The sequence below is a fragment of the Plectropomus leopardus genome, chromosome 11, assembly GCF_026936395.1.
Source record: "Plectropomus leopardus strain MGB_pleo_1.0 chromosome 11, ASM2693639v1, whole genome shotgun sequence".
Lineage (NCBI taxonomy): Eukaryota > Metazoa > Chordata > Actinopteri > Perciformes > Serranidae > Plectropomus > Plectropomus leopardus.
The window spans coordinates 35,476,512-35,489,589 of NC_142186.1; the positions used below are offsets into that span (position 1 = coordinate 35,476,512).

Genomic DNA, 13,078 nt, shown 5'->3' on the forward strand with positions numbered 1-13,078 from the left:
CACCCGTTCACGCTGTCCTTCCTGGAGGAGGTGCTGCGCTGGGTCGGCATGAACGAGGTGCACAAAGCCATCACCCTCTTCCTGGACACGCTGGCCAAACAGCCGGGCTCCGCCTGGACGCAGAGGTGACGTCCAGCGTTTACACACACGCAAATATTTCCTCTGCAAAGAGCATAAAAGAAAGAGTCACTAATTATTAACGTCATCAAAATCACAGTTCATGAGATACAACAAACCTCAGTACGTGTGTCAGTTTTCCCACTGACTAGATTTCTTACACGACTGGTATCCTTCGGTCCTTCGGCGGCGGTGTTTCTTTTCCCCAGATCCTAATTAAAGCTTTCTTGTTTGCCACTGCCATTATTCAGATTAAATATCTGTCTTTGGTAACAATATTTTCTTCAGAGAACTTATGTAGGTAAACCACCGATCAGCTGTTAGGGACCTCGTATCCGAGTGTTTGCTGTAGCTCCTTAACACTGTTCGGTACTTTTGCTTAAGTGTTTCCTTTTTCTGCTGATTTTTATGTCTCAGATGGAAGTATTTTACTTTTTATTCCACTAGTTTACATTTTAAACCTTCAATGACTTTATAAATAGAGATTATTGATGCAAAATATAATCAGCTAATTAATGAGAATGTAATATTATAAAGTAAATGACCCAGCAGTATATAAAATTTTTAAATGAGCTCCAACTTAATCGGCTGTGATCAGTACATAAATGTATATTATATATATTATTCTGGAAATGGGCCATTCTGCACAGTGAGTACTTTCCTTGACAGAAATAGTTATTTAATGTTTACTGTGATATATATCGATATCGACTGATATGAAAAAAATGTTGTGATAAGACTTTTTTTTAAAGTATTTCTACTGCATCATTGCAACTTCTACTCAAGTAAAAATACTTTTTCCGCTGCTGGACAGTCCCTGAAGTGACCAGGCTTTGACAGAGTCGATGAGGTTTTAATCAGTAAAATCTGAACAGGTAAAATTAAACAAATTAAATAAAGACATCGATCTATTCCTTTAATTTCTGAGTTTGGTTGAAATAGTTTTCTCTCCTGTTTCTATGGTAACACAGGTGAGAAATAATCCAAGTTAAAAATGTTCAACTGGGAAACAGATGAAAAACGGTTTTGCTGGTGATTTTTTTTTTTTCTTTTTTGGTCAGTATACATTTTTTAACTGTTTGTAGTTTTAATACTAATTTTGGCCACAAGAGGCTGAAATGTACCTTCAGTCCAGGATCTTAAAAGGACTATTAACATTACATGGCATGCATAGCAGGTGACTTTTAATTTCATCACACAAGATAAATATTTTGTACACGCGTATTTAAGATTTTTTTTCTTACTTGCAGAATTATTTATTTAATGTGTGTGAATGACGTGGCTGTGTGTTTTGTGTTTGACAGGAGTTTGTACAGAGAGTTCCTCTTCCTCACTCTGGCAGCTATGGGCAAAGACCACGTCGGTAAGATTCTCTTCATACAGCTGATTTTTGTTGTAAAAATTGCTTTTTACCATTTTTAGAGAGAGAGAGGCGTCTGTTTGCTGGAGTGTGGGTCTGTATGAGCAATGTGTTTCTTTATTTTTATCGTCAAAACTCAGTAAAAATATATATATTAATAAAATAATTGAAAGAAACTCCAGAGCTGAAGAGTTGACCTCCTTGGAGCGACGGTCCTGCAGGTATTTGTCAGAGTAAAAGAGACAGATTAACGAAACATAACAAAACGCAGCTCAAACAATCGATACTGAGCTTTGGACACGTCTTAAATGGTACCTGCTGTAAATACACCAGAAAATTAATATTATAAATCTCATATTGCCTGAGAGAGTTCAACACATGCTCAGTGGAAACGGAGGTCACAGTAAATATTTGCAACTTAAGCCTGATGAGTTTGTTTTATTCTGAAATATTTGCATGTTTAATACTGTATACTGGCTGTATTTTAGTAAAAAGACTACTGAGAAATAAATATGTATGGTCATTATAACCTTGCTAAAATAAAGTTCAAAGTGACCTAAGACTTTTCCACAGTCCTGTGTGTACATTATATATCTATATCTATATATATATATATCTATATATATATATATATCTATATATATATATATATAAACATACATGCATACATACACATATACACAGAGTGTTAAATAGTAATAATGATGATTAAAAAAATAATGAATATAATAATAATATCTATTGATATTTCAGCAGTGATTTACACTCTCAGCTGCTGTGTGACTGACACCGATGATAAAAAGATCAAACTCGGTGTGTCCTGTGACAAAATAATGGCGCTTCTCTCTCTCTCTGCAGCTGCGTTCGATAAGAAGTACAAGGCGGCGTACTCTCGGCTCAGCGGCACTCTGGGTCGTGAGGAGCTCCGGAAGAAGCGAGCTCAGCCTCCCAGCCCCAAAGCCGTCGACTGCAGACGCAGCTTCCACCCGCCGCTCGAATGCTGATGATCCAGGAACACGCCACGTCCCTGATGACTTCCTGCAGCGTTCGTCCCTCCGAGGCGGCGGAAGAGGAAAACCGGCAAACCCGGGATCCCTGCTGCCTTCACCTGCTTGTATCCTTCACCTCTCCGCTGCCGCCTGGTGGATGTCGGAGTGACGCGCTCCGTCCTGTCCTCTGTAGCTCTGTTTGCCTCGTCGATGTGAATCCAGCAGCTCTTTGTCTTCATTTAAGATCCTGGAAGTTGGTGCGGCTGCAGCAGACGGAGCTGATCCGGGCTGAAGAGCTCGTGCGGGAACGCTGAATCACTTAGATCTGTGCGTCGGTCGAGTCGTCGGAAGAAAACCGGTGGAAGCTCAGGTTGGTGCATGTTCAGAGGGATCAGCTGTGTCGCTGCGAACGTTTTGTTTCTCAATGTTTTGTTTTTTTTTCAATACGCATCCAGATGATAACAATCGGAAATTTCTGGAGTATTAAAAGTTTTAACCGCAGAGCTGTAGGATGTCAGATTTGCTGTTGAAAGTGTGACCAAGAGCAGCATTCAGAGTTTCATTCGGAAAAAGGTCGAATAAAGGTTAAAAATGCAGAGCAGAAAACACACTGCATGAATGCATTTAGCAGGTGGAGACGTTAAAACTTGTGATTAATGTAGTAACGCAGAAAACGCCCTTTTAACGTGTCAAAACTTAAAATTAACCCTTTGAAACCTGAGCAACTTCGTTTCTTTTTGTTTTTCAAAAAACTTAGGACAAAGGCAATGAACAACTTGAGAAGAAATGTACAATAAATTAGTAAGAATTCATATCAAGCACAAGAAAATTACCCAAAAATTACAAAAAAAAATCCCAAACGAACAATGAAAAAAGGAAATGACCCGAAAAAATGCATAAAAATTAAAATAATTAGAATAAATGAATGAAAAGAATAAAGTTCTCTGGACTTTTATTCCTATCCTTTTTGAAAATAATTTCCCAGATCTTTTTCTCTTCTTTCAAATGTTTCTCGCTGAGTCGCTCATTGTCTTTCCCCCCACGTTTTTGAAATAAACCAGTTTTTCTGAGGCTCCAAAGGTTTAAATTCTTGGATGCAGCGCTATAAAGGTGATACTGATCCAGGTTTCACAGAGTTTAGAGGATGTAAAAACGTCACATTATTGCATTTACTGCTCGTTATTATGACCTCTGTCTAATATCTGTAAAATCTGTATCATAAAAAATGTAGAGATTAATTTATGACCGAATGAGACGCGGAGAGTTTGTGCAGTAATGTGGCAGTTTTTCATCAGCAGGTTTTGACATTTTGCAGCAGTCGTGACGCTCTCAGCTGTTAGACGGTGACAAAGATTATATTCAAGTTTTGTTCCTTTCAATGTGATTTAAAGGAAGTTTGAGAAAATGTCTCAGCTTCAGGGAGAAAATACAAAGATGGGAAGAAACATAAAAAGGGATTCATTTGTGTAAAATTCATTTAGCTCCGTCTGTGTGTGTGTGTGTGTGTGTGTGTGTGTGTGTGCGTGCGTGCGTGCGTGCGTGCGTGCGTGTCTGGTTTGGGACGAGACTTCCGTTAAATGCACTGTTTTTTTTTTTAGGCTCCATCAGGCTTCTTTGGTAAATTAAAATCACAAAAACATTTCAGTTCAGGTCTTTTAAACGGTCAACATGCTGCTGGAGTTTTGAAACAACTGACCAGAAGAATTATTAAACATTATTAAAATCATGCAGCTCTCATGCACCGAACGAACGTTTTCCCAAAATTCAAACATAACCTACGTCATCATGAGCCAGTCAGGCGACTATTACGAGACCGTTATTTTGCAGTCATGGGAACTTTCAGTAAACTTAAAGTCATTTTAAGGTACATTTTTTATTGTTTCCCTAATCCTAACCTCCGCAACTTTAACCCTTTGTAACGTGAGAAAACTGGCTTGATTTTTTTCAAAAAATGTGGATAGAAGAGCAACTACATTTCGGAAAACTGACTTACAGAAACAATATTTTGTTGTCAAAATTCAGAATAGAGTCGACCAGCTTTTTGGAGCTTTCAGCTGCATCTCATGGTCTTCATCAGCAAGAGAAAATGTCTCAGGACGGGTTGAAGTTCACACTGAGGTCACGTGATGAAACCTGAGGAAATCCATGAAATGCAGCTGAAAACACAGAAAACCAGGTGGGCTCAGATTTTTTTGTGTTCAAAGCACAACTAAATATGTACATCCACGTTCAAATACAGAAATTTAGTTTGGTTTTGCATTTCACCAACTGTCGTATTTAGGGGCTGTCCTTTATTTTTATTTATTTTTTAATTTTTTATTTTTTTTAGCAATGTGAGGGAGTAGCAGCAGTGTGATTTTGGTCTTTTTTCTTTTATTATTATTATTATTTTATTTTATTTTTTTTTAATTCTAATACCCTGACCCTCATCAGAACTACAAATATTTTCCCTTAATGACTACCATAAATAACCATATTTCACAGTTTCTGACAGTGATTTGGGAGATTTTTAAAGAAAACATGCCTTTTAAACTCACTGACAGTAATATAATAAAAAACATAACTCCCTCCTCAGTGCTTAAAAAATATTTGACATACCTTTGCCATTTTTCTTTTTTTTTTTACCGACCCCCTCCTCTCTAATAAATAACAAACAGTCCCTAAATATAGTCAGTTTAACTCAGAATATTATTATTGGATGTTTTGTTTCTTTCTAATGTTCGTTGAGTTTGTTGTTCCAAACCAGACACTCACCAAAGAGCGACTCGTGTTACGTTCAGGTGTAATAAGGGAAATTGTTGCTTCATTTTAACTGATAACCTTAATAAAAACAACATAAAGTGCCAGTTGGGTTATCAGTGGGTTGAAATAATATGGAACAGTGATTAAACTAAAAGATTATAATCACAGATTCAACATTTCCTGCTGCAGTCAGGAGCAAATAAAGACTGAATCTGCAATAATATCGACTCAAACTTTTTTAAAAAATGGAGGTTTACTGTTAAACGAGAGTTTTTTTTGATGACAGGGAAGGTTTTGTCTGCCGGGGATGGTGTATGAGTGTCGAACGTTTCACTGCAGCAGAATGAAGCTGTTTTCCTCCCTCAGTGTCACAGACAAAAACACCACTCTGTACATGTTTATGCACCGGACTGCAGTTCTTTCAGAGTTAAATTTAAGGGAATTTGACTTGACTTTGGTGTGTCGCAGGTTGTTTTATGGATTTAATGATCACAGTGGGTGCTGAGGAGAGGAGTGTATTTAAAGATAGATAATTGTGTTTGCTGTTGTAATTTATATATGGCTGTGATTTCAGTTGTAAATGTTTTTTTTTAAGAAAACACAAAAATAAAAGACGGGAGAGCCCAAAATGTCTCATTTTGTGCTGCTTTGTTGATTATAGTGAACCAAAAACACACTTTATGATTTGATTTTGATATTCTCTGCGTGTTATTATGATATTTTGAACAAAAGGTGGTGCGTGATGAGAGGTTACAGAGTTACCAAAAAACCTCCTGCAGGGACTTTGAATATCCTCCACAAACTTCACAACAATTGACAAGCACCAATATATATTTTTAACAAATATAATCACAGTTACAAAACATTAAAGAAAAAAATGTTACATTTCTTCTTTCTGGCTGATGCCTCCAGAGCCACTAAGCACCTGAAGACCTTCAGAAAGACTTTATTTTTTTTTCAAGGAAGGAATATTTTAAATATTTAAAATTTAAATATATATATAATTTTTTTTTTTTTTTTTTTTTTTTTAATGTATTGATTTTTGTATTTTATTTTTTTTAAAGTAAAAGGCCATTTAAAAAGTACTGACTTCTTGCTGTCTCACTGCTGGCTTCTTAAATTACATATAACTTATATTTTAGTATACGACCTACTTTATTACAACTAAATAACAAAACAAAAAAGGGAGCAAAAGCAGTGGGAAAAATATCTTGAGCCAGAGAGACAATTCTTTCGTTAATATTTTACATACATCCTGCTGTGTGTGATATTTCTTTTTTAAAAGACAAATTTGCTTTGATGTATTGATCATCCTATGACCTCTTTTTTCGTTGCTTTTTGCTCGTTGTCTGAATAATGTAAAAAAATAAAATAAAATAAGTCCATAGAAAAAAGTTGCAAAAAACGTTTTTTTTTATATATTTATATTTATTGAACATAATTAATTGTGATTATAATATTCTCTATTAAAAAGTACGTAACCTATTGATTAATTTATTATTTATGGTTAATTTACTAGTTTTTATAAATAAAGAAATCAGTTTCTTTTCAAATGTGTCTTGTTGTCTGACTGCTGACCGGACGTTGTCACGTTTTTCAGGTTTTTAAACACAGAGTTACTCATCCTGTTTTTCTCACGCGATCTTTGTTTGGACCGAAAGGAAGTTTCTGGCACGGACGCACAGACGCACGCGAGAGCCGCCGTCAGTCTGAACGCTGCGTAAAGTGACCCGGAACGTAACAGGAAGTTAGACGGTGTGGCCTTCAAAATTAAAGCGTAAGAACAGTCAATTTAAAAAAAATCCAGTTCAAAGCCATTCTTATAATAAATAAATGCTTCTTGAAGACAAAGCAGTCTATGTGACGGGATCAAACTATAAAACTAAACTATAAAATATTAATAAAGACAACATTTACATACATTAATATATAGAAATTCATGAATACATGTGTACACACATGCATGTTTACAATGTGAAATATATCTCCTCATGGACCCACAACAGACGGTGAAATATTTCCCATGGAGCTCCTTTTCTGATGCCCTGTAAGAGGAAATGAATTTAAGCCATACTGAGGCCCGTGGAAAACCTACACTTTTCCATAACAAAGCAACACATTTTATTTTATTTTATTTTATTTCATACCAGCAATGACTGTCAGTTTGAAGAACTGCACTTTGTGTCATTTGACATTAGGGATATCAGATATATGAGTTGCATAGTGAGGTTGGTTTAGGTGAACAGGGAGCTTATGACCCTCTTGACCTGACAAAATGGTAGTTTCCTTATGTGATAATAACAATAATTTTAATAATAATAATAAACCTATTTTATAGACTAGCTTTTATGTGATGTCGTCTATTTTAATTCATAAATGTTAGTTTGTCCTTTAATTTATCTTTTAACTCGTTCTTTTATTCCTTTTACTTCTAATATTAGTACTTTTATTTCCGTGTTTACTGCTTTTTCCTCATTAAATTGTATTTACTCTTATTAATATGTGTTGTTATTGTTGTTTTGTAATTGTTTCTCTCTTGTTTAATTCTACTTTAAATTTTGGCTGTTATTGTTATCATCCCTCTGCAAGAAACCCCTCCTGCTTCTGCTTTGTATTTTTGTTAAAACGCTATATAATTAAAGTTATTATTATTATTATTATTATTTTAATTCTCCTCTTGTCCTCTGTGTCTACATTTTTACAGTTATATGTTCTGTACAGTACTACTGCAAAACACAGTTTACAATCTGATAAAATGAAACCAGCAATGACAATAAAAATAAAGATGAAAAATAAGAAAAGATTTTGAAAAGAAGCGATAATTTCCGGCACACCCCCTACGTAAACAGTGCTTTTATGTTGAAAGTGTGTCCGGAAGCGCCAGTGCGCCTGTCATGGTGGACTCTGTTCTGTCGGAGAAAATCGCTCCGCGGTTTCACGGAAGATGCTGAAGAAACGGGAGCTGCTGGTAAGTTTAACAACCACTCACTTTTCCTCTCAGAAAACACCAGTCCTTAATGGACAGAATGCGGTTTATTTTTCACGAAACGGACACATTTTGAACACCGAAACCTGTGGAGCTGGAAAGCCCCGCCGCGGTGGGAGCCAGGCGGCGGTTTGTGTGGTTAGTTTACACCCCGGAGTGGAGCTCTGTGCTCGGCTGTTAGCCTCTGCTGTCACCGGGGCGACGCTAATGCTAGCTGGTGGCTGACATGGCTGAGTGTTGACATGGTGGTGGACAGATCGGCGGGGTGTGTTTTCGCTGTCTTTGGCCGAGTTAAAGTGTCCAGTGTCGGTGTTTTGTCTCCGCTCGTCCTTGTTGTGTCTCATCGATCCTGGTCGGTAGCCGGCGGCGGTTGAAGCTAACGAGCTAACGGTGGCTAACGTGACATGGACGTGTGTGATAGTGAAGGTTATTTTAAACCAGCGTTACTGTTTCACCAACGTTTGTCTTATCAGTACAAACACGCTCACTGCTTGCTGCTGAATTCAAATAAGCGTATTGTTTTCTCCACACAGTTAGCTGCGTTTCAACGTGAAGCAAAGCTGTGAAATAACAACCTAAAATGATTCATGTTTGGTTTACCTGCTCATTTCAGTGTCATTTCCAAAACAGTAACACAAAAACCATGATACACTTTTTTTCCTCAAAATACTTCCACACATTACATGGACAAACAAAAAGTAAAATACTTACTAATAACAGAAGCTACTGTGAATACAGATACAAATAACATTTAAACATTTCAGCGAGAAACAAAGGTATGAAATTACCCAACCTGAAATGATATGATATGACATTACACAATAAAAGAGCACTTTCTCTTCCAGTCTGGGCTGTTTCAGTCGAATTTTTGGTTTCATTTTAACCCTTCAAACCCGGAGCAAACTGGTGCTGTTTCTGTCAAAAGAGGCATTAGCAAAATTGGCATAAAATGTCATGTAAATATCAAGAAATTATTGAAAGATTAAATGAAAATTACCCGAAATTAGCTATGAAATAGACAGAGAGAGAAAATTTTATTTAAATGTGAATTACCACAGGAATAGGGGGAATTTTTGAAAAATATATCTACAATTATTATAAGTTATATTTAGATTAGGATACAAAATAAATATACCTTTTTATTTATCATTATTTCTATTTTTTAAATCTAATTTTTAGCTCTTTTTTCTCTTTTTAACTCTTTTAACTCTTTTTTTTTTTAGCTAAAGAGAGAATGAGAGAGCGCATGATTATATTGCCATTTCTGTTTCTAACTTTTATTTTGTCTTAGATCTTTGTTTTTGGTCATTACCTGTTGGTTTTTTTCCCCCCACTTTTCTCTTTTTGTGCTAATCTTTCACCTTTTATACTGTTCACCAGTATCTCAATTAATGTCTCACTGCCCTTTTTCCATGTTTTTGAAAGAAATTGAGAAAATTGGCGAGGTGTCAAAGGGCTAATGTTCCTAATTTATCATATCAAGCACACTCGAACATCTATAAAAGCACTTGATACAAAAGCATATATTTAGGACTGCTCTGTATTTATTAGAGTACGGTGGTGGCTGTTTTTATTTTTCAATTTACTTTGTTTTATTTTATTTTTTAAAATAAATATATAAAGTTAAAACTTTGAAATAATATAGTAAATGATTAATTGGTGTCTGAATTATACTTTTTTTTTTTAAAGTACCCCTTATTGAAGGGAAAAACATCTATAGAACAACTGATTTCTAGTGTAGGTATAATAATAGTGACACAGCGATAACAGGCAAAGAAGAAAAGAATACATAATGAGCTGTAATGATGAAATATTGTGCTCAGGATGAAAAAGTAAAGTGCCCTCTCGATCTTTTTACAAACCAGCCTGAAGTTGGAGTAGAGAGGAGTGTGCTTATTGAACGTGAATCCTTTTGAATCCCTGATGACGCCTATCAGGTTCAGCCGTCAGTACATGTGATGTAACGTAAACAATAGAGTCGTGTTTGTTCGTTGGGCGGGAATGCAGAATCACTGCGATGTTGAGCAGCAGTGTAATTCATATTGAGAACTTGCATTGTGAGATTTTAGTTGTTATTTAAATCTTAATATGCGTGCAGTGCAGCCGGCTTCTCCTGCAGTGTTTACTCTGGGGACTCAGCTGCCTTTACTGAATGACGATGTCCTGTATTGAGACAACATAAACAGCAGAAGATATTATAATTAAAATATGAACGCTGAAACAGGTGTATTGATTTTAAGAATGCACTGAAACCACAACATAATTAGCTGCTTCATCCAAATAATAGAGATCCTGGATCAGAATCAAGCTTGGATTATTGATCTGATATGAACTTTCCAGGGAAATTTTGATTCCTGAACTGAAGTGAGATGATGTTGTACTACAAATAACCAGTTTTGACTCTTCAGCAGTGAAACTGAGCTTATGCACCACCCGACAGAGGTCTTAGCTAAGCCCCATATATCCTAAAATCCTGGAAATGTCATAAAATCTTAGAAACGTTCTAAAATCCTCGAAAAATCCTAAAGTCTTAAAATGTCCTAAAATCCTAGAAACGTCCTAAAATGCTAGAAATTACTTCAATTAGGGATGCAAGATATTATCAGCTCATCAAAATCCTATTTTGGTTCAAAATGATAAGCATCTCCAGCTGTTCCTTATTTCTATATTTTGACGTGATAAACAACATTTTAGGGCATTTTAATCAGAGTATGCACGGCTGCATGTAAACAGGAATATTAGTGGAATATTTATTTTCATTAGTCATGTAAACAGCTTTGTAGGAATATCGTCTTTTTGGGAATAAATGCAGAAAAAAGGAATATTTTGTGTATGTAAACATAGTCATTGTAGTTTCACTTTGGCAGAACCACATCAATATCAGGCACTGTCACATCATTATGGAGCTTTGTGGAGATGCAGTCAGTTTCTCTTAGCAACACGGTTGTCCTCATGATTTGTCCTTCACATCTTATGCCGTTTTCCATCGAGGTCAAGGAAAAGAGTTAAGCAAAAGCAATGTAAGCAATGTAATTTTTTTTACTACTCGACCACAGTCTAATCCTGAAATGGCAACTAACTCACACTGAAGACACTGAAATAAACTGATAGGTTGATCAAATATTGACTATTGAGGTGGTGAGGCACTACAGACACACAGCTCCGAAATACGACCTTGTTAAGATCCTAATGATATAATGTGATCGAACTCATGGTGACGAACTGCTGGATTTACCAAGCAAAGATGAGCTAAACTTTTGAGCATGTGACCACGGTGAAGCTGCCCCAGATATGAGAGTAACACTGCCGTCTGTGTTTGAGCGGATGCAGCAGCATCAGTGTGACTTCAGCGGTTTGTTCAAACAGTGTTAACAAATATAACATCCATCGGGCTCAGACACACCCTGAACCTCCTCTCAGCTCGCTGCAGACAGACAGCAGGACTGCACCTCCCTGTTAGACTGTGAGCTGAACAGCTTTAGTTTAACTCTGGTTTAAAGTTGTGTGGTAGCAGGTTGTTGCTGGTTGTTGATAGTATTTGGCTGTAATTTTGTACTTGCTTCTACCTGACAAGTTACAGAGTAATAACAGGATAACAAAAGACAGGACTGAAAAACCGTGATTCGATTCCCCTGACTTTTCTTTGTTGTCAGTGCTGATTTTCTTTGCTGTTTTATGAAGCCACCTGGTTTTATGTTGGCTGTCATGAAGAAAAACAGATTTCTTCCATGTTTCAGACTGACTGACCACCCAGCTGTGATATTTACCCACCAGTCAGTGCGAGGACTCGGCTCCTCTTTACAATAAAGCCTCATTCTGCACAAAAAACCTGCTAACATCTGGCTTTTCAGTGAAATGAGAATGCGTACAATCGGCATTCTCACCTGCGTCAAACGACCATTGGGGCCAATATTTGGCATTTTGCGGATTACCTGTAGCAGAAAGTGCTTAAAAGATTTTCCAAATTTAAAAAAAAAATACAAAAATGATAATTAGAAATATAATTTTCTGGACTTTTCCCCCCTCATTTAAAAAAAAAAAAAAAGGATTTCTACATATACTAATTTCTTGCAGTTTTCTTGCTCCTACTCTTTATTTGATGGATTAAATGTCAGAAAATATTGAAAAAATGTCTGTCATAAAAATATGTATTTAAATGTTCGTTTTTATATGATATAAGAGAACTGCACTGAGAAATCAGTTTTTTTTTAGCTCAAAATATTTGCCTTTGGCTGTCATTTTCATGTGTATTGTAATGAACGGACATCATGTTGGTGGAAAAAAATTGATTTTAAAAAAATACTTTATTTTCTTTTGCTTCACCAGTGTAAACGTTGAAGTGTCAGTACAAGATGTATTTCTGGCTACGCCTTTCCATGTGTGCTGTGCTGATTACAACACAGTGCCACCACATAGGCATTATGCCATAATTGCAGTTTCAAATGACAGAAACGCACCCAGTGCAGATCTTATTATAATGCAATGTTTTTTATTATGACATAATTCTGTGTGCAGGGAAAACCCTGGAAATATGTCTGTCTTTGAACCGTTTCATGCAAACAGAGGCAGAGCATACTGGCTCCAACAAATATAAGATTTAAGATCTTTATTTTTCTTTTTTCTCACAAACATTGAAATGACATTTGTCTTCTGTCCAACAATAAGATCATCATATGCTGTTTTGGTTTTGACCATCTATTGCTAAAAAAACACAGATTTCCAAAACATTACAACGAACAATATATTGTAGTCCATCAATAGGAAATGCATCTATTAAAATATAATGATAATAATTTTTTTATGATACAGAAAAAAACAATACAAAATTTGATAATTTCAGCTGCTCAAATGTGAAAATTTTCATCTTATTTATATCAAACTGAA

At 36.0% G+C, this 13,078-nt stretch overlaps 1 protein-coding gene across 1 annotated transcript in view; it reads left to right on the forward strand.

Moving 5' to 3' along the window:
• Positions 1–8,056: 8,056 nt before the first annotated feature.
• The window catches only part of atp2c1 (ATPase secretory pathway Ca2+ transporting 1), a 51,091-nt gene continuing 46,069 nt past the window's right edge, over positions 8,057–13,078 (forward strand). The window contains exon 1 of the mRNA XM_042489548.2: positions 8,057–8,176. Coding sequence (XP_042345482.2) covers positions 8,153–8,176 — 24 coding nt within the window. The 5' untranslated portion in view covers positions 8,057–8,152. The remainder of the gene's footprint in view (positions 8,177–13,078) is intronic.